Here is a 27,003-nt window from a genome sequence, read left to right on the forward strand (position 1 = left end):
CGCGATTGGCTACGCCGAGCGGGTGAGACCCGCGTGAGCACGCGCAAGCGTCGAGGGCGGGGCGGCGGCACTGTGTGTCGCGGGAGCTGCCAGGGCCTGCGGGGGGACCTCCGGTGCCATGATCCGGAACGGGCACGGGGCCGCCGGCGCCGCTGGGCTGAGGGCTCCGGGGGCACAGCACACCGTGCGGGTGTGGTGCGACGGCTGGTGAGTAGGGCGGCGAGGGGAGGGCGGTCACCTCGGCGTCACGCACCGGCCGTTGGTGGATCCCGAGTCTTCCGAGGCCGCTCGAGGCCACCTGGCCTCCGGTCCCTTAGGAGTGTAGCCTGCGGACACGGGTGCGTCGGAAGGCGCTCGTCCCGGCAACCGGAAATGCGGCCCCGGCCGTCTGTCCGCCTTAGGCGGGTGGACCCAGGTTACCAGGGCTGGAAGGCTGAGAGCTTCGCTGGCAAATCAGCCCGTGACGCCTCCTTAACAAAGTCCCGGAGCTGTCAACAAGCTGAAGAGATGTTGGCCTCTCTAACTTAACCATCTTTTAGCCCCTCGTTGTGCCTACCCCCGTTGGATGAGAAGGGATGCCAAAGGGCCCCCAGGGCTCCTCAGGGGTTCAGGGCGGAACAGGCGTTTCTTGTTCGTTCTTGGGTTGTTGCTGAGGATGGGACCTTGTGCACTATATGTTCAGGGTGGTGCTCCGTCCTGAGTTACAGCTCCAGCCCCCTTCTGCTCCTTTGCACCCGAGTCCCCAGCAGTGGCTTTGACTTCGTGTCAGTGGACTATGACCTTGTCCTCACCACAATACTGGGCCTAGTGCCACAATCCCAGATGCAGACTCTGACCTCTGACCGTGCCCTGTCTGTCTAGTGGGCACAAGGGCTGTTCCGGAATTTACCCGTTATTGTCGTCCCACCGCCCGCCCTGTACACTGACTGCGGCATTCACCTGATGATACCCCACCAGGGCTAGAGGAAGCAGGGCAGAACCTGTGGCCCAGCGCTGGCCCATGGCGAAGAATACGTATGGGTGGTCTCAGTACACACTCGGTCACCCTCAGTGCCCCGCATGTCGCTGGCTTCTGCATAGCTTGACCTTGACAAAGTACTTATGGCCAGGCCTAGATTTGGGGATAAAAGCTCAGGGCCAGGTGACAGGCACTTGTTCTCTCCAAGAGCGAAGGCAGGCTGTGGGGGTGGGGACACGTGTGTGGGGAAGAACAGAGTGCTTCCAAGTCTGTAGTCTTCTCTTGTTTGGTTGGTTGGTTGGTTGGTTTTGGTTTTTGAGTCAGGGTTTCTCTCTGTAGCCCTGGGACTCACTCTGCAGCCCAGCGAGTGTGGCTTGTTGGTGGGGGGCACTATTCTTGTTTAGGGTGCGGGAGGATCCATGTTCAAATCCTGGACAAGCTCCTGTACCTTGCGGGCTGGGCATGTGGCTCAGCTGCTTGCCCTACATGCGCCAAGTCCTGCGGATGTTTTCTAGCACCAAACGGATGGTGTTGGGTGGGGACCCCAGCAGGTGGAGTCAGGATGGTCCAGAGTTAAAGATTGCCCCGGGAGGTGGTGGCGCACGCCTGTAATCCCAGCACTTTGGAGGCAGAGGCAGGCAGATTTCTGAGTTCGAGGCCTGCCTGGTCTACAGAGTGAGTTCCAGGACAGCCAGGGCTATACAGAGAAACCCTGTCTCGGAAAAAACAAACAAAAAAACCAAAAAACAAAAACAAAAAAAAGAGTTGAAGGTCATTCTTGGCCTAGTGAGTTTGAGGCCAGCCTGGGCTACATGAGAACTTGTCTTAAAAAAAAAAAAAGAGAGAGAAAAAAGAACAGAAGAGCTTGAAATGCGTGTCTGTAGCAGGAGGAGGCACTGACAGGGCAAAGACAGTCTGGGACATGGGAAATGGCTAAACATCTGTCAGTGGACAGCTGTCTGGAGAGCTCCATCCTTGTGCCTGTGTTTGTCATTCTTGCTGCCTGGCACTGACTGGGTCCTGCCCTAGGCCCAGTACCTAGCGTATGGACAGGTGAGAACCGACTTCCCTTCTTTGAGCCCAGCGCTCTGGGATCAGGGCTAGGGGCCCTGCTCGGGGCTTCTCAAGGAGCAAAGCTGCACTCCACTTGAGACCCCCCAGTTTCCTGTCAAAATGAGTACAGGACCCGACTGCCCTGTCCTTCCCCACAGCTATGACATGGTACATTATGGTCACTCCAACCAGCTACGCCAGGCGCGGGCCATGGGGGACTACCTCATCGTGGGCGTACACACTGACGGTAAGGTGTGGGCTGCTGGGCCTGAGTCTCACTCCAAGGGATTAAGCCTGTAGGGCTCAGGGTGGGGTAGGGTGGGATAGGGGAGTGGGCAGAATGGTTCCTGCATCCTTCCCCAGAGCACAGTGGACTCGGAGAGTTTAGTAAGTAACACAGCCTGGGCCCAGCTAAGGAGAGCTGTGGTAGCACGGGATGGCTCTATTGTCTGCCCCTAACCTGGTTCTTGAAACAGAAGAGAATGGTCCCTATTCTTAGTTATAGGCCAGCAGATACTCTGAGCACACATGCTGGCCAGAGGACAAGTTATTGGCACAGGGTCCTGCCTTGTGGACGGGCTGATGCCAGATGTATCGCCACATGCCTCACACACTGTGCGGCCTTGAGAGCCAGGCTCCTGAAGACTTGGACAGCGCTTACCTTGTCCCATCCCCTTCTTGGTCCCCAGAGGAGATTGCGAAGCACAAGGGGCCCCCGGTGTTCACCCAGGAGGAGAGGTACAAGATGGTGCAGGCCATCAAGTGGGTGGACGAGGTGGTGCCCGCCGCCCCCTACGTCACCACACTGGAGACACTGGACAAGCACAACTGTGACTTCTGTGTTCACGGCAGTGAGTGGGCAGCGTCTGGAGGTGGGGGCTGGGCAGTCAGACTTGATGACAGCATCTCAGAGACAGCGGGCCACTCATCTTACCTCATCCTATGCACATGCAAGAAAGCTCTGGGGCCATCCCCAGAGCAATGGCAAAGGGGAGAGGACGCTGGGGATGAAGAGTCTGCTCCCTGAGTTGCAGATCCCTGTTATGAGCCTGGTCTGATGGCACATAACTATCAACTTAGCATTAGTGCAGAGGAGGCTGAAAGGGACATTAAGTGTTCCTGATTAACTGCAGTGGCGGGGGAGGGGGGAGACACGCCTTTAATCCCAGCACTTGGAGGCAGAGGCAGGCAGATCTCGGACTTCAAGGCCATCTGTTCTATAAACAAAGCAAGTTCCAGAACAGCTAAGGTTATTCAGAGAAACCTTGTCCTCCATAAAAAGAGTTCCAGTCACCCTGGGCTACATAGCAAGACATGCCCCCGCCCCACCTCCAAATGACAACAAAAAAAGACACAAATCCGTTTCTATGTGTGTGTTGCCTCTAGATGACATCACGCTGACAGTAGATGGCCGAGACACCTATGAAGAGGTGAAGCAAGCTGGGAGGTACAGGTAGGTCCAGGGGTGGGGCTCAGGGGGACTCCTGATAGCTCTCGAGAGGGCTCAGGGGGACCCTCCTAGCTCTTCAGGGGGGCTCAGGGGGGAACCCCTGCTAGCTCTCGAGTGGGGCTCAGGGGGACCCCTCCTAGCTCTCGAGCGGGGCTCAGGGGGACCCCTCCTAGCTCTCATTGCTGTGCTGACGCACCCTGCAAGGCCTTTGGGCCCTTGGTCGGGTGTGGAAAGTGCTTTGCGTGGTCAGCCCCAGGGCCTCTTTGCGGTGCTGCCAGGCAAAATTCTGCCGGACGGAATGGCAGCGGTGTCCATTGGCACTGTTAAGGGCATCCGTAGACTCCGGGCCGGCCATTCTCCAGTGCCCCTGGAGAGCTGCCTTTTTATTTTATTTTATTTTATTTTATTTTATTTTATTTTATTTTATTTTATTTTATTTTATTTATTTATTTATGGTTTTTTGGATTTGTTTTTTTCGAGACAGGGTTTCTCTGTATAGCCCTGGCTGTCCTGGAACTCACTCTGTAGACCAGGCTGGCCTTGAACTCAGAAATCCACCTGCCTCTGCCTCCCAGAGTGCTGGGATTACAGGCGTGCACCACCACCGCCCGACTTTGCCTTTTTATTTTAATTAACTATAATTTAAAGAGCCAACTGTGGCCAGTGGCTCCTCCTGCAGCGACAGAGCAGCCAGAAGCGCATACAGGGTTTGGGCCAGGGTGTACTAGAGGCCAGAGGGAACCGCATTGGAATGGGGGCCAGAGCCATTGTGTCCTAAATGTGGCCTGCCTAACTCGTGGAATTACGCTGTGCAGCCAAGCGACCCTCTGCCTGTCACCAATATGCGTCCATTACTCCTGCCCCAGGCGGGTTTCCTGTTGCGGGCTGTCCTGGGTTAGGGTCGTGCCCCTCAGGTGTATCAGGTGTCCTCAGGAGTGTGTACCCTGGATGAAAACCTCCACCTTACCTCTGTCCCAGAGAGTGCAAACGCACCCAGGGCGTGTCCACCACAGACCTCGTGGGTCGCATGCTGCTGGTGACCAAGGCCCACCATAGTAGCCAGGTGAGTCGGAAGGAATGGGGTCTGGGATATGGTCCCCGGGTTAAGGACACAGCTGGGAGGGAGGGCACCTCCTAACCGCCCTCGGGTTCATCCTGTTTCTCTCTCCCCGACCATCCCTTAGTGGGCCCCGGGGCCGTGGTGTGCTGCTGGCCCTGGGGTGGCAGTCGGGGGCAAGGTTCCTTAGTCTCTTGCCCTTGTGTACAGGAGATGTCCTCTGAGTACCGGGAATATGCTGACAGCTTTGGCAAGGTGAGCACAGCCTGGCCTGCTGAGGCCACTCTGGAAATACGGCTGGCACTCCCACCCACCCACCCCGCTTAGACTTCCCACGGGGAAAGCTTGGCCCAGAGCTTCAGTGTGTGCCCTCCTCCCTCTCTTTCCCAGTGCTGACCAGGTACTGACCATTAGGCTTGGCCAGCTAGTGGATGCTGGGAGGGAGGACAGGCAAGAGGTGGCCAGTCCCAGTAGCCACTTCTTGGAGGAGCAAGGAGTGCCCACCTACAGGTGGCATCTAACCAAATGGCCTGGCCCTCTCTCCCTTTGTAGCCCCCTCACCCGACACCTGCCGGGGACACACTTTCCTCAGAAGTCTCCTCCCAGGTGACCAGATGGTGGCCTCAGGGTGCCGGGTCCCCCAGAGGGCCGTGTCTGCTGGCCACTGGGCTCTGCGCCTGCTCCTGGTGGTGTGTTGCTAGGCAGAGCTGGTGTTGACTGCAGTATCTTCTGTGGCCACCGGGTGGAGCCACAGTCCTGCTAGCTACAGTGGTCCTGCGTGGCCTTACCATGGTGTGTCCCTGCCCCTGCCCCAAGTGCCTGCCTGGACACAGCCCCCAGCTGTGCTGCTGGGTTGTTCGCAGGCTGGGGTTGGGGGGAGTCCAGCCTGTAATGCTCTTTGCACATCTCCCATCACCCACACCTACGATAGGGGTACAGGGAGCCCTGGGCTCAGAAGATCGACCAAGGGGAGGGTCCTGGGTAAGGGGCACACACAGAAGCCTCTAGCACTGACTGGTTCCTTCTCTTGACTGACAGTGCCCTGGTGGGCAGAGCCCCTGGACAGGGGTGTCCCAGTTTCTACAGACATCCCAGAAGATCATCCAGTTTGCTTCTGGGAAGGAGCCCCAGCCCGGGGAGACGGTCATCTATGTGGCTGGCGCCTTTGACCTGTTCCGTATCCTCTGCCGCCCCAGAGTCATGCTACAGAGTGGGACTCTTAGACTCCAAGGCTCCGGGGCTGAGCTGGGTTGTCATGGGTGTGGCCTTCGTCAGGGAGAATGGCAAGGAGCCCCTCGGGTACCGGTTGCTGGGGACAGCCCCTCCCTTACTAGCCCATTACTGCTACCTGGGCTGTCTTCCTCTTTGTTCATGGGCTTGGGGATGGAACACAGGGCTCTGCATACCTGAGGCAAGCGATCTCCTGCTGAACTACAACCCTGAGTCTTGTTTTCTTGAGACAGAATTTTCCTGTGTAGTCCAGGCTGACCTAGAACTTGCAATACTCCTGCCTCCACCATGCAAGTGCTGGGGTCACAAGAACACCTAGTTACTGCTTCTTAATCTGGACATAGACATCGGGCACGTGGACTTCCTGCAAGAGGTGCACAAGCTAGCCAAGAGGCCCTACGTCATCGCCGGCCTACACTTTGACCAGGTCTCTGTCCTCTCCTTGCTTGCTCCTTCGCACCCCATCAGCTGGTGGGCCATGGGGTCCCTCAAGGGACCTTGCTGGGGTCAGTGTTGGGCACAGGTGGCCTCTAAAGGAGTGAGGAGGCTCCGGGTGCCCAGCAAAGGCAAGCTTGGTTCTCTCTGGAGTCCGGGATGGCCCTGCCTAGGGTGTTCCTATGAGAGAGGTCCTTTTCCCAGCTTCTGCCCACGGCAGCCAGCTGGGAGGGAGGACACCGCTCAGTTGCCCTCCAGCTGAGCCAAACTCACTGGCCCTAGGAAGTAAACCGGTACAAGGGCAAGAACTACCCCATCATGAACCTGCACGAGCGGACTCTCAGCGTGCTGGCCTGCCGGGTAAGTGGACTAGGAGTCAGGGCCGGGCCCTATTGGTGTGGTTTCTTCCCGTACTGAGGAGTCTGAGGGTCCCCCTTGCCTGCTGCCTCGCCCTGCTGGCTCCCCTGGTCTCTTCTGCCACCTTCTAGCCCTAGCTCCCCAGAGATGAGGACTGAGGAAGTTCCTTCACTGGCTGTGTTTCTGCAGTATGTTTCAGAAGTGGTAATTGGGGCGCCATACTCCGTCACAGCAGAGCTCCTGAATCACTTCAAGGTGAGGCTTTGCTTGAAGGTCTCTTGAGCAGAACAACATGACGCCAACGTTCCTAGAGGCTCTTGCCTATGCCCATCTGGACCAGTTTTCTTGGGTCTGGGCTAGCCCTAAGTGGTTGTCAGTGGTGGCATAGCGACTCTGAGGAGGTCTCCTGACCCTGCTCCCTTTCCAGGTGGACCTGGTGTGTCATGGGAAGACAGAAATTGTACCCGACAGGGATGGGTCTGACCCCTACCAGGTGGGTTGCCCCGGCCTGGGCTGCCTCTGGGAAGTAAGTGCAACCAACCTTGCTGGTACTGGGCTCCCGTGGGTAGAGGGGCACCTGGGGTGCTCTGTGGTCAAGAGACCGCTCATCTCCCACTTCTCTTCCCATTGAGGCCTCCAGGAGCCCAAGAGAAGAGGCATCTTCTGTCAGATTGACAGTGGCAGTGACCTCACTACAGACCTGATTGTGCAAAGGATCATCAAGAACAGGTGTGTCCCCTCTTCCTCCCCTCCCCCTCTACTACCCCTCCTCCCCTGGGTTGGCAGTGGGCAGTTCCCTGTATTGGAGAGAACCAGCTTATGCCTGACTGGTCTCAGGTTGGAGTATGAAGCACGGAATCAGAAGAAGGAAGCCAAGGAATTGGCCTTTCTGGAGGCCATGAAGCAGCAGGAGGCCTGGCCTGGAGGGGAGACTGCCTAGCTTCTGACACAGACGGACGTCATCCACGCACGCCCATGCCCTGCACCCACCTCCTCCCTTCCTGCCCTGCCCTGCTTCTGTGTCTTGGTGTCAGCTCACACAATTGCAAAGGAAACTGGCCTTGCTGAGGGTGCTGGTCCTCCCTGCCTGTGAGGCGCCGCCTTGCCACAGGCTCAGTTCTTTCCACTGAGCTGCTCAGAGAGGGTAGCTAGCCCAGTGAGGCAGCCCGTGGACAGGATAAGCAGACACGCCTATGACTGGAGGGGTGTGGCTGTGTACCCTTGGCATCCATGGGTTCCAACTGCCACTGGCCCAGACTTGGCTGGGGAGACCCCCCCTGCCTGACTGGAAGCTGCACGTCTGCCCACCGAGCCTGGGTGAAAGGTCCAGAGGCTTTGGGGACCTCTGTTCCTGGGCCCCCCTGCCCGGGGGCACTCTCTGCCTTGGGGCACGTTCTAGCACCCCATTCCTGACTCCTAGAAGATGCACTTGCCCTGACGGCTGGGCCAACATGGCTGTCCTCTGCACAGACTTCCTGGTCCTCATCTTGTACCTCAATGGCTCAACTGAATAAAGCCTTGTGGGAAGTGCCCTGTGGGCTCCCAGCCTGGGAAGAAGCAGGAAACCCATTCACATCCACCCACTGCAAGAGCTTTAGAAAAGGGAGGGAAAGCCGGGCCAGGAAGCTGGGCAGCTTGCACACGTACCCGTGGCTCAGAGTCCAGCAGTTGCTGAGGCCCCTGTAGTTGCCTCGTGGTGGTTGATTGTGTGGAGACTAGCTCAGTGGTAAAGCAACTGACAGGAATAGTGAGGCCCAGGCTCCTCCCAAACCGATTCTGGTGGAACTCTCCTGTCCCATGGTGGGTAGGCTGCTGAAGCCAATAGGCTTGCCCTGTCTCCTCCCTTTGAGGGGAGACCTTTGTGAATGTTTCAGACCTGGAGTCAGGATCTGGAGAAGGCACATACCTTCAGCCTGGATAGTCCTTAGCATTTTTTCCTCACTTCAGCCCTGATGCCTGCTAGGAATGGGTAAGATCCCAGGGTTGTGAAATACCCTGAGCAGTCTCAGGTCAGGGAAACCATCTGTGCTGCTGCCTGGACTGAGGGGCCGGTCCCCAGGGCGACACTGTGCAAGTAGGCAGGCATGGTCTTGTGCCACCCATGGCCTCTGGGTGAGGTGTGGCTGGTGAGGGCTCCACAGAGAGGGGGATGCCAGAGAGGTGCTCAGACCAGAGCTCAGGTACTCGAGGCCTGGCACCTGTGGGCTGCCTTGGGCTGGAGGGAAAGGGGCAAGAGACAAACAGCTGGGATTCTGAACTGAAGTCAGCTGCCCAATTGGCTCTGTGACGCAGAACGTGAGGGCGGACCAGGCAGGCCACTGAGCCCTGTCCCTCTGAAAGGAAGCCAGGCCAATCTTGTACAGGCGCGGTGGGTGGGTCTAAGGGCCCGGTGCAGTTCTGCCCTTGCCCTCCTGGTTTGCACACACAGGGGCTAAGTCCGGCAAGGCCTTTGGGGGTGGGGGGAGTCAGGGGAAGCTTCACCTGGGGTGAGGCAAGGAACAGCAGGGCTTTCTAAGAATCTACCGCTCGAGCTGACATGGGTGGCTCTGAAAGACTGAGGGGCAGAATGGTAGGGTCTGAGGATCCTTTGGGGGTGTTTTAAATGGCCTGCAAGCCCTATGTATGCCCAGTGCCTACTGCTTAAGCAGGGGGGGAGGGGGGGAGGGGGGAATCACCTGTTCAGTCAGGTGGGGCTCTATTCCCTTTCTGGCTTTGTAGAAGAGGGAAAGACCCACCCGGGGCTCCGCTCAGCCAGGCACCCACGCACAGGGGCACCTGCCAGCGTTGTCTGCTCCATCTCCAGCAGCCCTTAGCAGAGACAGTTTTGCTTCTTTATTCATTTAGCCATTTGCTATGGAGGACGGTGGGAGTTGGGGGCCACCGGAGCCAAAGCCCACAGGGCCTGTGCTACTTCAAGCAAAACAGGACCTATTGGGGGGGGGGGTCACCGGCCGCAGCGTCGAGGTTTGGATTGGGGTTCAGGGCTCAGGCGCTCTGACATTCAGCCTCGTGCAGCGACAAGAAGACGTCCGCCTTACACTGGAAAGTCCCTCGGCTGTTGAGTTGCCGCTGACAGCTCTGCAGGTTCGGGGTCACATCTTTGACACACAGGGCCTGGGTAGGCGGTGGAGGCTGAGGGCCCGCCCCTGTCCCACCAGCTCCCGCCACCCACCGCCTGCTGGCACTCACGAGGCTCCTGACGCCGGGGCGCATCTCCAAGTTGCTCAGACGTCCTGTTCCCAGCCGGAGTGCTGAAGACTCGGAGCGTCGTGTGGACGGGAACCTGTGGAAACTCGACAGTAGCCCCGCGGCGCGGCCCACCGAGTAGTGGTGGGGTCCCACCGCGGGCTTGTACCACGCGAGGGCTGGCGGCAGGAGCAGCGCCAGGGCGGCGGCCACCAGCGTCCTCCACCGGGCCATGGAGCTGCGAGTGGCAGGGGCAGGCAGGACAGAGCGCTGAGGTCTGCGAACCAGGCAGGGCTTTATATTTACAATGGGGGCGGGGACAGAGGCAGGGAGGGGGACGAGGAGCGGGCGACAGGAGTGGAGCACGGGCTGCAGAGTGGACAATCAGTGGGTTCTCACACCCTGCGAGGCCTGAGCACTCATGTCACAGATGGGGTAGTTTCTCCTTTCCTCAAGTGGAACTGTCCTTTTATCGACCAGATAGATGTATCAGTGTCCAAGGGTGGAATGTGGAGCCATCTTAGTTAGGGTAATATTACTGCGATGAAACACCATGCGACTTGGGGAGGAAAGGGTTTATTTGCTTTACATATCCTGAGTCAAAGTCTGTCTTGGAAAGCCAAGGCCGAAACTCAAATGGGACACAGAGGTGGGAGCTGAGGCAGGGGCCTGCCACGGAGGCACTCACTCCTCATGACTTGCGCAGCCTGCTTCCTTACAGAACCCAGGACCACCAGCCCAGGGGTAGCACCACTCATAATCATATGGCCCTCCCTCAACAACCACTAAGGATTTTTCCGAGCTGGAGAGAGGGCAGCAGTTAAGGGCACTGCCTGCTCTTCCAGAGGACCCACGTTGGAGTCCCAGCACCATACAGAGGCGGCTCACAGGGCAGCTCACACCTGTCTGTAACTCTAGTTCCAGGGGGTCAGATGCCTTCCTTTGGCCTCTATAGGCACGGGGGTAATGCACATGCACAGACATGCTTGCAGGCAAAACATCCACACACATAAGATGTAAATAAATTATCAAGAGGAAGAAAATGCCCTATAGGCCTGCCTACAGCCTGATCTTAGGGGAGCATTTTCTCGACTGAGGATCCCTCCTCTCGGATGACTCTGGTTTATGTCACGTTAACATAGAATCAGCCACCACGGGGAACACCTGGCTTCTTCTTCGGTCCTGTCCCAGACTCACCAATAGGGTCTCACTCTACAACCCAGATTGGCCTTGAACTTGGAAGAAATAAGTCATCTTCCCAAGTGCTAGGTTGAAGTTATTTTTGTTTCATGCTCATGGTCGAAGATCTGCTACTGGACTTGTCCCTTCTGGGGAGAAGTATTGAGCTCAGGCTCCAGCCTTCCGGAAGACCTGGGCAAGCAACTTCCCTGCTCACTCTACCCCAGGGGGTGTGGCCTAGGAACCTTCTCTGCCTGTCTTTAGCCAACAGTGGCTCAAATACTGGACATAAGAGGGTGACACGTAAGAGAGGTATGGCGTGTGCAGGAGCCAGAACATGGCTAGGACAGCCTCTGGCCACGCAGGGCAGGCATAGGTGGATTAGAGAGAACAAGAAGAAGGCCCTGAGGTCCCTGCCTGGGAGAGGGACTCAGGGTACCCAAGATGTAGTGCTGGTATCAGGTGATGGAGAAGGGAAGAGCCAGGGACCCCATATGCCCGGCAGGCATCAGAAGAGGCGCAGGAGCACTTCCTGCAGCACAGGAAGTTGCTTCAGAGAGGATGGCCTGGAATGGTGAAGTCTCCATAGAAGGTTCCTAGAAGGCATGGAGGGCACTCCAAGAAAGCGAGCAGACTGGAGAGGGAAGAAAGGAGCTGAACACGGCCGTCCTCACTCCTGCCAGCTCGTGCCTGCTCCAGGATTAGCATGCTATAGATAGCCAAGCGATAGGGTGTGCGTCTCCCAGAAGCTCGGCTCTGCTTCAAGCAGGAGTACCTCAGAGACACGGTACAGAGTGGGCAGCCAGTCGTAGCCAGCAGACAGACGTGTAGATAATGCAGACTACCTGGAGCTGGCAGCCCATGGTGATCCACTGCCCACTATCTAGCAGAGGGAGCGGCTGGCCAGGACTCCAGGATACCAGCCTAAACTGGTTTCCACCCAGGAGCTTGACACATCAGGGCTCAGCTACTGTTCTCCCAGTGACTGGTATTCCCTAGCTCTAGGGGATAAAGGAGTTTCCAAACGGCTGTCATTCCCTAAGACACCAGAGACCCACATCCTTCTACACTAGATCTGCCTTCAGAGGAAGAGGCGAAGAGACTGAGGACTTGCTGCAGTTGTCCTGGAAGATTATCTGGGCATGACCAGAGCCTGCTTGGCTGTCTTTTCCTCCAACCAAAATGGCTGTGGAGGAGCAGCTGCCAGCTTGGCTCAGCCTGGGCTAGGGACGGGAAGACACCCTGGGCTGGGGACGGGAAGACACCCTGGGCCGCCCGGCAGACTAGGGCAGCTGATGGGCTGTGTGCACCCTGCCAGTCTCCTTGACACACACACACACACACACACACTCTAAAGGCTTTGCCCCACTTGGCCCTGCCCAAGTCTCTTCTACTCCCCGTCTGAGTGGTGACTCAGATTATGATGAAGGTCTTGGCCGTTATTTCATCAAGCTGTTTGAGTGTTTTCATAGCAAAATAGGCTGCAGTTGCATCAACGTGTCAAGAAAACAGGCAAGCAGAGGCCTCCGGCATGGCTCAGAACTTTAATGAGTTTTTCTTATTGAATAAAAGTGTCAATGTGATGGGAAGACAAACAACCAGCAAAGCTCCAGTCCTTGTCTCAACCTTGACTCAGCCACACAGAAAGCGTCCTCGCCCCAGCACAGAGTGAGGTCCATGGGCACCAACCACTGTGCGGTGTGGAGAGGACTCAGGGTGCCATGTCTGGGGAGGGGAAGGGAGGGGGAGGGGAAGGAAAGGAGGAGAAGGAGGGGAGGGGCTGAGCCTGGCACAGCACTGGAAAGGGAAGTGGCAGCACAGGCTCACTCCTTGAACTTCCACTCCTGGCGACACATGGGGCAGTGCTGCTGCACCTGCTGCGCGTTCAGCCACTTGAGGATGCAGTGCATGTGGAAACAGTGGGAGCACTGTCCCCACACGAGGGGACAGTCGTCACCAGGCACCTTACCTGCAACGAGGAGGGACAGGCCTTAGGTAAAGAGCCAGAGGACGCACACCAGAGCACGTGACAAGCCAGGCGGGCACCTGGGGCAGTAGTATCCAGCTCTAGGCAACAGGCAGAGCCTCTCACTCCTCTCACACCAGAGGAGACTAACAGGAGCATGACCCAAATCACCCCCAGACATAGCCTGCAGCATAGGAGACCTGCAGTAATTCCCTCCGTGGCAAGCGAAGGGTCCGTATGGGGAGAAGGCCTGGCCTGGCCCACTAGTTTCCGGTCCCTCTCTCACACCTTTCTGTGGAAAACTGACCTGTAACACCTAGGAAGGTAACATTAATGGTCAAAGTGGCAAAGATTCACAGCCTGAGTAGAGAGCTGTCTTCCTCACAGACATCCCGAAACATGGAAAGCCCCTTCTCTGGGCATCAGAGGTCGATCCACTGCACTATCTCCTGAAACCTCAACTCCTACTTCTGTCCAAAGCCAGGGGCATAGGCTGCAGGCATTCTGCAGGCCTGCAAGTACTTCCTGCAAGGAGAAAGCCCAAGCAGAGATGGAGTATCATAATCAAAACTTCCAGGGGGCTGGAGAGCTCACAGTGGAGCTCTGGCTTGGCTTGCCCAGAACCCTGCCTCAGTTCCCAGCGTCCACACGGCAGCTCATTGCCACCTGGACGTACCCCAGTTCCAGCAGATCTGACACCTCTTCTGGTTCCCCCGGACACTGCATACATGGTAAATACATGCACTCAGGCAAAACATAGAAAATAAAAACAGATAAATATTTTTCGAGTGAAATATAAAAACAACGTGGGTGGGGCAGGGTACAGGGGTGTAGCCCCACTGAGAGAATGGTTGTTCAGAACGTTGGAAGACCAGCATTCTTCCCCAGCCTCGACTAAGAGGCTGATCCCAGCATTCGGAAAGGGAAGTGGAGGCGAGAGAACAGGAGGCCAACGTCATGCTCAGCTACAGGGGGATTCTGAGGCAACGTAGGACACATGAGCAATGAGCCCCTTTAAAAACCCACAAACACACACTCCCAACTTCCACAGCCTAGAAACCATTGAAGAGCGCAGAGCACAGAACCTCTGCCCCACATCAGACTGGCCTCACCGCACCCTGGATTTGGTTCAACCTGGGGCGCCTGTCCTGTGTCTGCCAAGCCTCTTCCTTCCTTTTTTCTTCCTTTCTTCCTTCTTGTTTGTGAGACAGGGTTTCTCTGTGTAGCCCTGGCTGTCCTGGAACTCAATCTGTACAGCAGGCTGGCCTGGAACTTGGAAATCTGCCTGCCTCTACCTCCCAAGTGCTGGGATTAAAAGCCACCACTGGGCCGGGGCAGTGGTGGCGCATGCCTATAATCTCAGCACTCTGGGAGGCAGAGGCAGGCGGATTTTTGAGTTCCAGGACAGCCAGGGCTATACAGAGAAACCCTGCCTCGAAAAAACCAAATCCAAAACACACACACACACACACACACACACACACACACACAAAGCCACCACTGGTGGATCCGAACTTCTGCAGAACTCTGCTTAAAATCACCCCCTTCCAATTAGATTTGGACCCCACTAGCTCGCCAACAGGGGTTACTAAGCAGGCCCCGTGGGTAGTCGTGTGGAGGAAGACAGTGTCTTGTTCTCCAGGTGTTCCCGCAGGCAGCAAGCTGGAATCCTGGATGAGTGTGCTGGTGCCCTGGGGGAGACTCATGCAAGGACTCACCAGTGCCTTGATAGAATTATGTTTTAATTGAAAACCTCTTTGACGAGACTGTTGTACCCTAAAGCCCCGTGGGTCCTGGGACAGATTTATTATGGTTTTAGTAACTTAATTTTCGCAGGATTTAATCTGTGAGAAATCCGGTGCTATAGGAAGCATCCAGAAAGCTTATTGGGCCTCTCAAAAGCTGGCTGTCACGTCAAAATACACTCCCGCTCATCCAAATCCATCCATGAGCTGGATAGACTAAGTCTCCTGCTCTGCACAGCTAACGCAGCCCCGTGGTAAGAAAGCCCGAGTCTTCTTCACGTACACGAGACACTTAGTGTGTAGCCACCTGAGATGCTTCCTGGACGTCCATCTCTTTTGTCACAGACCTAGTTGTTATGCTCGGGTAAGAAAGGTTGGCTCTGGGATCAGCAGAGCCACCTTCCATCCACAGACTCAATGGTCCATTCTTCGCCTGAAGAGAGTTGCTATGAATCTTCCTGAAAATCATTTACAGTTAACAGTCCAGTGTCGTTGAAGTGACAAGCACTTGTCTGGACTCCTATACTCATTGTAGCTCATTTTTTGTTTGTTTGTTTGTTTGTTTGTTTTGAGACAGGGTCTCAGCATGTAGCCCTGGCTTTCTTTGTGGTAAGAGAGGGCAAACTTTAGGTAATTGGGACTTTTTAATAACAACAGCCACTCACAGCACAAAGAGCCAGGGTAGAAGGTCCAACAGCAGGTCAGCAAAACAAATGAGATATTTCTCACATTTCTAGGCCCAGGTGAGGCTCAACAGGTTAGTGAAGGCATCATGGCTGATCCCCACTTTGGAAGTCGCTTCCAAGATGTAAGAGAAACAAAACATGCCAGGTGGTGGTGGCGCACACCTGTAATCCCAGCACTCTGGGAGGCAGAGGCAGGTGGATTTCTGAGTTCGAGGCCAGCCTGGTCTACAGAGTGAGTTCCAGGACAGCCAGGGCTACACAGAGAAACCCTGTCTCAGAAAAAAAAAAAAAAAAAAAAAAAAAGAAACAAAACATCCTTGCCTTAGTTAAGGTTTTACTGCTGTGAACAGAAACCATGACTAAGGCAACTCTTATAAGGACAACATTTGGATTTGGTTTTTTGGAGACAGAGTTTCTCTGTATAGCTCTGGCTGTTCTGGAACTCACTCTGTAGACCAGGCTGGCCTTGAACTCAGAAATCCGCCTGCCTCTGCCTCCCAGAGTGCTGGGATTACAGGTGTGCGCCACCACTGCCCAGCTAAGGACAACATTTAATTGGGGCTGACTTATAGGTTCAGAGGTTCAGTCCATTATCATCAAGGTGGGAACATGACAGCATCCAGACAGGCATGGTGCAGGAGCTGAGAGCTCTAGCTGTTCATCTGAAGGCTTCTAGCAGAAGACTGACTTCTAGGTAGCCAGGGTGAGGGTCTCAAAGCCCATGCCCACCATGACACACCTACTTCAACAAAGCCACACCTCCCAATAGTGCCACTCCCTGGGCCAAGGATATTCAAACTATGAGAATCCTTAAGGTGATTTTGTTAGTGAGCTTGGGCTTTTGTTTTTCTTTTTGCTCTTTTTTTTTTTTTTTTTTTTTGTAGTAATATGAGTCTCACTGTGTTGCCCTAGTTGGAACAGAACTCACTACATAGTCCAGGCATGAGAATGCCTTTAATCTCAGCACTCAGAAAGTAGAGACAGGCAGATCTCTGTGAGTTCAAGGCCTGCCTGGTCTACAGAGCAGAGTTCAAGGACAACACAGAGAGACCCTGTCTCAGAAAACAAAAACATAAACAACATCTAGATTTGTTTTTCTCAAAATAATGAAAACTCTGTGTGCTTAGTTATTAATCACAAGTGATACAGATAAAACTTAAACTAATAAAATCAAGGACCTAAGAAACTCACATCTTGCCGGGCAGTGGTGGCACACGCCTTTAATCCCAGCACTTGAGAGGCAGAGGCAGGCAGGCAGATTTCTGAGTTCAAGACTAGCCTGGTATACAGAGTTAGTTCCAGGGCAGCCAGGGCTACACAGAGAAACCCTGTCTCAAAAATGACCAACAAACAAACAAAACAAAACCAGAAATTCACATCTCTTTTGATTACATCAAGCTGATTAGCTTTTTTGTTTGTTTGCTTATTTTGTTTTTTTTGAGACAGGGTTTTTCTGTATAGCCCTGGCTGTTCTGGAACTCACTTTGTAGAACAGGCTGGCCCTGAACTCAAGAGATCCACCTGCCTCTGCCTCCCAAGTGCTGGGATTAAAAGCCCGCACCACCACTGCCTGGCAAGATGATTAACTCTTGGCTGATCCAGATGATTAGTTCTTGGCTGATCAAATTTAGTTTCAAGCTAGGCATGGTAATACTGTATAGCCCGACATTTTGGTACTTTGTAGGTTTTCTTTCTTCCACCGTTTCAATCCCCTAACTCTAGGTAGGAGAGAAAAAAGGACAGAGGGGAAGGGGTGTTGTGTGACTATATCATTGCTGCTGATTGGGGCATCTGGTTCATTGGGGCAAGTGTGAGCTTCAGTCAGATCATGTAATCGTTTCTTCTAATCCTTGTTTCTTCTTTGTGCTAGACTACTTGACAAATGGAAACAACCTGAAGTAGCCCTTCACTGGGCTCTAGCATTTACACATCCTTTGAAAAGTCCCTCAGAAACTGTCTCCGCCTGAAGCATCTGAGGCAGCCCCACATCCCACACTTGGGATTAAGACAAAAACACATTCTTGTAACATTTCTGTGGTTTTAAAGAAAGCAAAATTCTCAGTAGTGCGCACATTCCTAGCCCCAGAGCTCAGGAGTGAAAGGCAGGAACATCTCTGTGACTTTGAGACCAATCTGGTTTACATAGGGAGTTTCAGACTAGCTAGGGCTATATGAGGTCCTGTCTCTAAAGGTAAATGTGTTTTCATCTCAATGTAATCAAACATTTCTACCTCATAGAACATACCAGAACATAGGCGCCACAGAAAGGAAAAAGTGTAAGACCTTTCACGTTCTGCAAAACACATAATTAAGCACCTTCAAAACAGAAGTAGAGTAAGAAGAGGCTATTTAGACTAAAGAGGACGAAAGACTGAGAATACTGAGGTGCTGAGTGCGGCCCAGACCCCAGTAATACCACATTAGGGTACAGATGTTGGAACCAGGATGCTAAAGCAGAAAGACATGGCTGAGGCATATTGATAGTTTATAAGCACCTATATAAAGTTTACAATTCTTAAGCACAAAAGCCCAGCAAACATGACACTATGGTAATCATTGTCTGGACTTCAATTCGCTAATTAGATCTACTTCATTTTGAGAACATACAAGCTGCAAGTACTACTCTTGAGTGGTAGAGGGATGACGGACCATCACGGTGTAGCCGAGGCAGACACAAGCTCCAGACCCTCGTGCATCCCTCTCCTAAGTGGCATTATGATCTGTGCCACCATGCCCTGGCCAAAACAAGTGTTTTTGTTTGATGGACTCTGTTTTTACAACAGAGTTTCACTGTGTAGCTCTGACTGGCCGCCAACTCAGAGATCCACCTGTCTCCTCTCTGCCTCTGGAATGCTAATAAAATTACAACACTTTGCCAACATGCGAAATGGGGTCTTTAGACAAAAGTGGGATTGAAGTTTTCCGCTTCTGTCGACTTTCCTTCAGAAAATGGAAACTCAAACCCATGGTTTTGGTTTTGTTTTCCCTGGTCTTTTACCAAGACTGGGTTTTTCTTTGTAGCCCTGGCTATCCTGGAGCTTGCACTGTTGCCCAGGCTAAACTCAAACTCAGAGATCCTCCAGTCTCTGCCTTCTGAGTGCTGGGAAACCCAGGGTTTTTTTTTACGCTGGTGGAGCAGGCCAAAGTTCTGAGAGCGCAGAGGGAGACACTTACAGTCTGGACAGCAGCCATTAAACGCCATCCTGCAGATGCCGCAGTTCTCATCATTGGCTACCCAGAGCCAAGTGGCCACACCATTCCAACACTTAATTTTCACCTTCATGACAGCAGAGCCTGTAACCTGAGGGAAGAGGATTACTTGGTTCGGGTTAGTAGGTAATACGACAGCACCTGAGCATTAAAGTCACGGAGCCGCGAAAAGGGCTGTACTCCCCAAGAACAGCATCTTCCAAAATTTCTTGCGTCCTGACCAAAAAAAAAAAAAAAAAGAGGCATGTATCTGGTCGTTAAAGGAGGCAAGGAGACAGGGAGAGCCTGTTGGAAGCAATGGTATGTTTCCGAGTTTGTTTTGCCATGTTTAAGGATGTCTTTAAAGATCTGCACTCGCGTAGCCAGGCACGGTGGCACAAGCAGATCAGCCAAACAGGAAACAAGAAATTAACCCGGGGACAGAAGCAGATCAGCCAAACAGGAAACAAAAACAAACAAAAACAAAACCTCTGCACCCCAGCCAAACAAAATTAATTTTCACTAACCAGGTCCTCGCTTTTAAAGATATGGAAAGAGTGACAGTCACTAATCCGAAGTTACAGCTGGCGCCGAAGCAGATCAACCGAACAGGAAACAAACACAAAAACAAACAAACAAAACCTATGCACCCAAGCAAAACATTGGTTTTCACTAACCAAGGCCTCGCTTTTAAAGATATAGGAAGAGTGACAGTCACTAATCCGCGAAGTCACAGCTGGAGTGCGGACGCCAGCTCCCTAGGAGGCTGAGCCTTCACGGAAAGAAAACCAAGTCGCACGCGCAGACCGGACCGGAACCCCAGGGTCGCACCCGAGGGGCCCGAGACACGGGGAACGCACACTGCGTGGCACCCAGGCGACGCCGAGGGTCTTCCGGCCTCCGAGGGAGGCTCAGGCAGGCCCCGCCCCCTCCTCGCCCTCGCACCTTCGCCACCTAATCACGAGGCGCCCCGCCCTTCCGTTGCCTCCGCGCGGGAAGGTATAAAACCGACCGTGCCGCGTCCGGCTCCTCAGAAGTAGCGCCAGCCGCCTCCGAGGGCTGTACGCAAGCGCTCCGCGGGACCGCGCGCGCCGAGACCAATCAGCGGGTGCCTCAGGCCCGCGACGCCGGAACGCGGAGGGAGGCGCAGGAAGTGACGCTGCGGCGTGCTGACGCGCGGGCTCGATCCAAGGCCCGAATCCGCGCCCGCCATGGCCGACAAAATGGACATGTCTTTGGACGACATCATTAAGCTGAACCGGAGCCAGCGAGGAGGCCGCGGCGGGGGCCGGGGTCGCGGCAGGGCCGGCTCCCAGGGCGGCCGCGGCGGCGCAGTGCAGGCCGCCGCGCGGGTGAATCGAGGCGGCGGGCCTATGAGGAACCGGCCCGCCATCGCCCGCGGCGCCGCAGGCGGCGGCAGGAACCGGCCGGCACCATACAGCAGAGTGAGTACGGGGACGTGCGGCACGGACCCGGGGCGGGGGTGCGCGCCCGGCGGGACGGAACCGGGCGAGCGTCCTGCGAGGCCCGCGGGAACCGCGGCGAAGGGGTGGGCGGGGGCGAGGCCGGCCCGAGGCCGGGATCTTCCGGGACGCTTTGTCCCGCCGTGGTCCAGCCTCGTGGCGGCGGGGGCCGCTATGAGGAAAGTTGGGCGTCCGCAGTGGAGCCGCGGGCCCGGGGCACTCTCCTGGCTCCCCGACCTTGGCCGCGGGCCGACGGGTGCGGGTCGCTGAGGTGTGGAGGGCTCCCGGGGTGAGCCTCACGAGCCTCCCTGTCCTTACGGTTTTTCCTCAGCCGAAACAACTGCCCGACAAGTGGCAGCACGACCTGTTCGACAGCGGCTTCGGGGGTGGAGCCGGCGTGGAGACGGGTGGGAAGCTGCTTGTGTCAAACCTGGACTTCGGAGTGTCAGATGCTGATATCCAGGTAGGCGACCGGAGCGACCCGCCAAACCCATCCCTCACGGACTGGGACCCGCCCAAGGGCCAGCCACTGTCGCCCTGAGAGGCTCCCCGGGTTTGAACCAGTAAGCCAGGCTGCAGGAAGGTAAAACAGTTTGTGTGCCCCTAAAAACGAGTCTTGTCTGCTGTCCAAGGGAGGAGCACCTGCCCTCTGCCAGAACTTCCAGTTTCCAACCGGCGCAGACTGGCCACAACTAAGGTTCCAGTGTGACTGAAGGTGCTTGCTGCTCAGACCTTGTGCCCGTTGTAGTGAACTGATTGGAGGAGGAAAGTCATCCCCCCAAATACTGTGAATGGTGGCTGTGGAATCCCTGTATCTTGACTGGTGATCTTTCCTGAGTCTTATCAGGGACTGTCATCTTCCATGCCTTTGAAGTCTATTTTTCCTCTTCCCCCATCCCCTTGGACTTTTTTTTTTTAAATTGGACCTCAAAGGCATTTTGTTTTTTAGTTACAAGGCAACTTTTTGGGAGTTAATATTCAATACAGCTGGAGCTGGGTCAGGCATCCTGGGCCTTTCTGTGTACCATTTCCCAGAGCCCAGCCATGTTGCTTTTCTATGGGAAGAAAGAACAAGGCCAGTGAGCACCCAATGTCTCAACACTTTGCTTTTTTAAGACTTATTTATTAGTTTGTTTGTTTGTATGTATGTGAGTGCCCTGTAGCTGTCTTCAGACACACCAAAAGAGCGCATCTGATCCCGTTCCAGATGGTTGTGAGCTACCATGTGGTTGCTGGGAATTGAACTCAGGTCCTCTGGAAGAGCAGTCGGTGCTCTTAATCCCTGAGCCATCTCTCCAGCCTGTCTCAACACTTTTAGGGTGGTTTCTGCCATCCACTGGAAACTACTTTTGTCAAACTCCACTTCCCACTGCGTGCCTGCAACTGAAGTGTCTTACACCTTGACTTCTCTCGCCCAACTCCCAGCCTTCCTGAGGTCAGGGCAGGTGCCATGGTGCATTTGACTTCAGACTTTGCAGCAGGTTTGAGTAGGAGAGAGAAAGGTGAGCTAGAATCTGCTTTTGGGGTAGGAGCGTCGCAACTCTCAAATAGTGGGCCCCTTGAGTTGTCTGCTCAGTGGACAGTTTTGCTCCTAGCCTCTGCTTTTGGTGAAACAGCCATTAGGCAAGTACCCTTGCTGAGAGAGATGTTTCTTAATCTTGTTCTGTGACAGGGCTTTGTGTCTTCCCTCATCTACATCGTGGTGTAGTTACATAGTCCTACAGTGGATAGGAACCCAGGTGTTCATGAAAGTTGCTGTTTCTCTTGCTAGAACATCCCTTCTCTCAGCTCTTAATTGCCACTGCCTTGCCCCCTTCCTGGGTGGCTGTCAGAGTTCCTCTAAAGCGTGTGTACTCACAGCAAGTGTTGCTGAGCTACAAGAACGAAATTGGCTTAATTGCTAATTTTTACCCCTTCCACTTCCCAGGAACTCTTTGCTGAATTTGGAACGTTGAAAAAAGCCGCTGTGCACTATGACCGCTCTGGACGAAGTTTAGGGACAGCAGATGTGCACTTTGAACGGAAAGCAGATGCCCTGAAGGCTATGAAACAGTACAATGGTGTCCCTTTGGATGGTGAGTCTGAGACTGGGCCCTGGATGCCTGTGGGGCTTGTGGAGTTTGGGGCTGGCACCTCTCCCTGTAGGATACGGGCTGGCCCTGTGGCTGAGGACACTTTGCATTTGCCCCTTTGTCTCTCTCTTCCATTCTGCCACCTCTCATGCTGCCCCACACATCTGGACCAACCTCTTGTGAACCCCCATCCAGCAAGCTACATCCCTCCCCTCCTTGAGATCCTTCCGGAAGATTCACTTCTGTGAAGCCTTCTCAGAACTGCCATAGTACAACCTGAGTGCGGGGCTGTAGTCGTAAAGACAAAGGTACCTGTTCTTCTTCCGTCAGGTCACCCACACCTGTCTGCCCATGAGCACCCTGAACCTGACCAAGCAGCCCTCCTAGCCTGAGCTGAGAAGGAGTGAGGAGGTGTTGGTGGGGTTATTATTATTGCACTTTATCTTCCCACCAGGCTCTCCAGGCCATTTACCTTGTTGGGGGCATTGGAGACACAGAGGCCCTTTCCAGAGTTTGCATGGAGATCAGGGTGTGGTGCCCTCTGGGTCAGCTTCAGAGCCTCTAGAGTGAAACTTCTTGTGTTTTTTACCATAGGCCGCCCCATGAACATCCAGCTTGTAACATCACAGATTGATACACAGCGAAGACCTGCACAGAGGTAAGTTCTGTGGTCCTTGGATGGGGAAAGAGGCCTGTGGTTTGTGATAGTGCCACCCACAAGGCCTTGCCAGATAGCTCACAGTTCTGTTTTCCTTTGTTAGCATAAACAGAGGTGGCATGACAAGAAACCGTGGCTCTGGAGGTTTTGGTGGTGGTGGCACCAGGAGAGGGACACGTGGAGGCAGCCGGGGAAGAGGTAGAGGCACCGGCAGGAACTCAAAGCAGCAGCTTTCTGCAGAGGAGTTGGACGCACAGCTGGATGCTTACAATGCGAGGGTGAGTGAGTCCTTGGGCTCAGAGAGGACTGGGCGGAATGAGTGACCTACTGTGGTGACCTCTAGAGGCCAGTGGAGTCAGGGGCCTCCTTAGTGAACCTTCCCCTCTCTTGCAGATGGACACCAGCTAAACAACTGAGCAAATCCGCACAAGTAACAGGACCTAGAAGCCTCCCTCATCTGTGATGCCTAGAGGGAGGGTTGGCAACTGGACTGTGCAGACAGTGGTGGATTTGGTTTTTGTTTCTTATTATTTCTTTTTTTTTTTTTTCCTGTTTTAAAATAGGATCTAAAAACTCATGTAAAGTTTTTTTTTTTCCTTTTTTTTCTTTCTTTTTTTTAAATTCTGAAACAGATCTGTTTTGTACTGAGTTATTTTTGGGATAAATTTTACTGGTTGCTGTTGTGGAGAAGGTGGCATTTTCACCTTTGCCATAATAAAATAGAAATGTGTGTAGAACTGGCGCTGTCTGGTCCATCCTGCTGTAGCTAGTATGAAATTAGAGTCAGTGCCCGGGAGTTTGGGTGAGGCCTGTCTCCTTCCCTACTGTTCTAATGCCTCACTCTAACTGGATAGGTGGGAAGCCTACAGAGTAGGCCAGAGTAGTGGCCTCTGGGCTGGCGCTGCCTGTTGGTTTTGCCTGTACCATGAGGTGATGAAGGAGGTATGGCTGGTCTGTTGAGTGGTACCCAGAGATGTGGCCCATTCATTCCTGGTCTATTCCTTTGCCTTATGCTTCATCAGAGAAACCTGGTTTCAGCTTTGAACCTGTGATGTTTTTCTGTCTTGTTATATTGACAAGGAAAAAAGGTGCTTCCTTATCTGTGTACAGCCAATTCTTGGGTGACGCTATTTAGCAATAAGATCTGCGGATCCCCAAATTTTCATGTAAAGTGGCATAGTGTTTGCCTAGAGCCCATGCACATTCTCAGGCTTTTTCAAAGTGTGTTGTATTATTTAGAAGGGCAAGTGTCTAGCATATGTGTAATCTTCATTTGGGTTATTTTTGTTCCTGGTTGGCTCTGGAGACAGCATTGCTAATGGCAAGCAGAGGCAAAAACCAATTTCCAAGAGAGTTGGAGTATGGCTGAGAAATGGAAGCTTGACACTTGTTCTTTATGTCTCAGTGCTGGGATACCTAGAGGATGGTGCACAGTGAGGTGACAAGCCCAAGAAGAAGCAAAGTACTCTTTTAAGTACTGGACTGCTAGAACCTTTGCTTCAGTGCTCACACAAGACCTGGGTCATGCAGAATGGAGTACGCACGCACCATGACTCCTAATGTATATTGGGTTTGTCCAAATGCAGTATGTATGTATGTGAACACAGGACAATCACAATCAGAGCTATCCACCTTGTGCTTTTAGACAGGGCCTTACTAGGATCTGGACTCTCCAGTTAGGCTAGGTGTGCTGCTTGGATTGCAAATGCATGCCACCCCACCTGGTTTTTTATGTCTTTGCTGAGAATTTGGGGATCAGAGCTTATCCCAGATTTTTGACATTGCTATCTCTGCTTTCAACTTGAGGTGATTGGAGGTGACTCCCAGGTTTCACATCATGTGGCTGAGTCTTCAGTTTTGGGTTTTGTGAGCAATGGGCTTCCAAACCACCTGAGCTAAGGAGTAATCCTCTCTTCAGGCATCAGATGATAAATCTTATATGGACTGCAGTATTAGATTCAGTAGTTCATGGTATATTCAGAAACTTCTAATCTTGTTACATTGCTCAGTCTGTATCTTGCAGTAGAGCCTTCAGGTAAATATCATTTTACTTTTCCCTTTAGCAAACTAATAGTTTAATAGAAAAATGAGAAGTTGAAATGTAGTGTAGCAAATAAGGAAAGGCAGAGTATAGTCTTGGAATATATCTATTTGTGCTGTGGGCACAGTGTTTGTGAAGGACTTGGTCTATTCCTTGGGTTCTATTGAACATTCTACATGAATATCTTCCCCTCTCCAAAATTCAGTTATAGAATCATTCAGAAGTCTTATTGTATATAGGTATTTTGCTTACAAGCATGTCTTACACCGCGTATGAGCATTGCCCTTAGAGACTAGAAGAGGGTGTTGGTTGTGAATAACCTGTGTTGGGGGGTACTGAGAAAACCAGGGTCCTCAAGAAGAGCTCTTAGCTGCTAAGCCATCTCTCTGGTCCCTAGAGATGCTTTTTTGTTTCATTAAAAATGAAATTTGTTTACTCAACACTAAGTGTTTTGTGTAGCCTAGGTTTGCCATGACCCTCAAGCTGCAGCCACCCCAGTGCTAGCATTCTATATAGGTCTGCCCCACCACAGTCAGCATAGGGTAACAGTTTTTCCTCTGGTTAGGATTGAGAAGAGCAGTCATTAGGCTGCTCTGGGAGTGAGTGGCCTGCCTTCTTGTCACAGCCTCCCATCCCAAATGCTGGGATTACCAGCAACTATCACTATAGTCAACTGGAAACTCTTCCAAATAGTTGTAACATGTTAGATTTGAGTTTCTTGAGTCTAAGACTTGCTATGTAGCTCTATTTGACCTAATGCTTGCTGTGTGAGTCCAGGCTGGCCTTGACCTCAATGTCTGACAGTTAGAAGCATTGAGTTTGATGTCTAGTGGATTAAGTTGATTTTGTTGCTATGCCCAGCTACTCAGGATCCTGATGTGGGATCAGTTGGACCCTGTAGTTCAAAACTAGTCTGGGCAGTATTGCAAGTCCTTGTTTTTAAAATTTTGGATATAATGAATAAATGTTTGTATTCAAGTTGTACAAAATCCCAATTCATTACACCTCATCTCTTTATATTGCTTAATGTTCCGGCTATAGAGTTTAGATCTGGAGTATCTGCTGAGAACCTGTTTGCTGAAAGCTTGGCCACCAGTCATGGTGCTATTAAGGGTAGGTAAATCCCACGCCTTTAATCCAGTGCTCAGAAGGCAGAGGGAGGGGGATCTCTGAATGTGTTTAAGGCCAGCCTGGTCTACAGAGCGAGTTCCAGGACAGCAAGGGATACACAGAGAAACCCTGTCTCAAAACATGCCCACAACCCCGCGCGTGCGCACGCGCACACACACACACACACACACACCCTCTGCTACCTAAAAAAAGAGTTGGTAGAACTTTTAGGAGTATATAGATCATTGAAATGATACCCTGAAGGAGACATTAGCACCAGGCCTGCCCTCTGTTTTCGTTCACATTTATTTATTGGTGTTTGTACATATATATTTGCAACTGTTTTATGGCATATGTGTGGAGGTCTTCCATTTGGGGGTTTTAGCAATCAAACTTCATGCTTGTAGCAATTGTCTACCCAAAGAGCCATCTTGCTAATAGACCCTCTTCCGTTCGTGGTAGCTGTGACATTAAGTTCCGCTGCCATGGACTTTCACCTTAATGAACCCTGCTGTTGCCAGGACCAAAGAAAGATCCAGAACAGCCAAAAATAATCTGTTCTTAGAGAGATGATTCTTTTTGTAAGATAGTAACTCATGTGATAATTTAGACTGGCTTTGAACTTGACAACAATCCCCCTGCCTCAGCCTCTTGACTGTAGAACTTTAGACGTGAGATAGCATATGTTTATCCTATTAAGTTGACTATCTTAGATATATTTGTCATAGTAATGAAAAACTGAATAGCACAGTTATGTCATTTACATGTATGTATGTTTACATGTATGTGTTATGCAGGAGTATGTGCATGTGTGTGAATATGTGAATGCCTATGCACCTGTGTGAATGCATATGGGAGCCACAGATGGTGACGTCAGAGGTTTTCCTTGAAATCACTCCTCCTTTTTTATGTATATATGTCTGAGCCCCAGTGAATTTATGTATACCACACATGTGCAGAAGGCCAAAAAGGGGTGTCAAGTCTCTTGGAATTGGAGTCACAAGCGGTTGTGAGCAGCTGTGTGTGTGTGCTGAAGTCCAAAGCCAGGTGATGTCAGGAGGAGGGGGGGCAGCTGTGTGATTTTTGAAGCCAGCCTACTTTATGTAGGGGAGTTCCTCCACAGCCAAGCTACATAGGAAGACCCTGTCTCCAAAAATAAAAAAAGTAA

General features: G+C 52.8%; 4 protein-coding genes across 10 annotated transcripts; 2 read left to right on the plus strand and 2 right to left on the minus strand.

The window, feature by feature from the left end:
• The first annotated feature begins 47 nt into the window (after window positions 1-47).
• Window positions 48-8,070, plus strand: Pcyt2 (phosphate cytidylyltransferase 2, ethanolamine). 3 transcript variants are annotated; one of them, XM_052196181.1, is made up of 14 exons: window positions 48-207; window positions 2,170-2,258; window positions 2,701-2,862; window positions 3,398-3,464; window positions 4,440-4,524; window positions 4,729-4,773; window positions 5,071-5,124; window positions 5,557-5,695; window positions 6,093-6,175; window positions 6,466-6,543; window positions 6,730-6,795; window positions 6,968-7,033; window positions 7,181-7,269; window positions 7,378-8,070. In XM_052196181.1, the coding sequence occupies exons 1-14, from the start codon at window positions 119-121 to the stop codon at window positions 7,478-7,480; spliced, it is 1,215 nt and encodes a 404-aa protein (XP_052052141.1). In that variant the 5' UTR covers window positions 48-118; the 3' UTR covers window positions 7,481-8,070. The 3 variants fall into 3 exon arrangements, with proteins under 3 accessions (XP_052052141.1, XP_052052143.1, XP_052052142.1); XM_052196183.1 differs by having other exon boundaries at window positions 6,968-7,066; window positions 7,173-7,269; window positions 7,378-7,476; XM_052196182.1 differs by lacking the exon at window positions 5,071-5,124.
• Window positions 8,071-9,357: 1,287 nt separating this feature from the next.
• On the minus strand, window positions 9,358-10,034 carry Npb (neuropeptide B). 2 transcript variants are annotated; one of them, XM_052193913.1, is made up of 2 exons: window positions 9,730-10,034; window positions 9,358-9,618 (listed from the first exon to the last, which is right to left on the minus strand). In XM_052193913.1, exons 1-2 carry the CDS (start codon window positions 9,958-9,960, stop codon window positions 9,526-9,528), a joined length of 324 nt encoding a protein of 107 aa, XP_052049873.1. In that variant the 5' UTR covers window positions 9,961-10,034; the 3' UTR covers window positions 9,358-9,525. The 2 variants fall into 2 exon arrangements, with proteins under 2 accessions (XP_052049873.1, XP_052049872.1); XM_052193912.1 differs by having other exon boundaries at window positions 9,358-9,654; window positions 9,730-10,029.
• A 2,642-nt stretch (window positions 10,035-12,676) lies between these two features.
• On the minus strand, window positions 12,677-19,599 carry Anapc11 (anaphase promoting complex subunit 11). Of its 4 annotated transcripts, none has more exons than XM_052193918.1 (3): window positions 19,504-19,599; window positions 18,477-18,603; window positions 12,677-12,874 (listed from the first exon to the last, which is right to left on the minus strand). In XM_052193918.1, exons 2-3 carry the CDS (start codon window positions 18,583-18,585, stop codon window positions 12,729-12,731), a joined length of 255 nt encoding a protein of 84 aa, XP_052049878.1. In that variant the 5' UTR covers window positions 18,586-18,603; window positions 19,504-19,599; the 3' UTR covers window positions 12,677-12,728. The 4 variants fall into 4 exon arrangements, with proteins under 4 accessions (XP_052049878.1, XP_052049876.1, XP_052049874.1 ...); XM_052193916.1 differs by having other exon boundaries at window positions 19,437-19,535; XM_052193914.1 differs by lacking the exon at window positions 19,504-19,599 and adding an exon at window positions 19,169-19,405.
• Window positions 19,600-19,689: 90 nt separating this feature from the next.
• Alyref (Aly/REF export factor) lies at window positions 19,690-23,421 on the plus strand. Its single transcript, XM_052193911.1, has 6 exons — window positions 19,690-19,936; window positions 20,286-20,417; window positions 21,882-22,029; window positions 22,621-22,684; window positions 22,788-22,962; window positions 23,078-23,421. Exons 1-6 carry the CDS (start codon window positions 19,703-19,705, stop codon window positions 23,090-23,092), a joined length of 768 nt encoding a protein of 255 aa, XP_052049871.1. The 5' UTR covers window positions 19,690-19,702; the 3' UTR covers window positions 23,093-23,421.
• The last annotated feature ends 3,582 nt before the right edge of the window (window positions 23,422-27,003 follow it).

Source organism: Apodemus sylvaticus, chromosome 10, assembly GCF_947179515.1.
Source record: "Apodemus sylvaticus chromosome 10, mApoSyl1.1, whole genome shotgun sequence".
NCBI lineage: Eukaryota > Metazoa > Chordata > Mammalia > Rodentia > Muridae > Apodemus > Apodemus sylvaticus.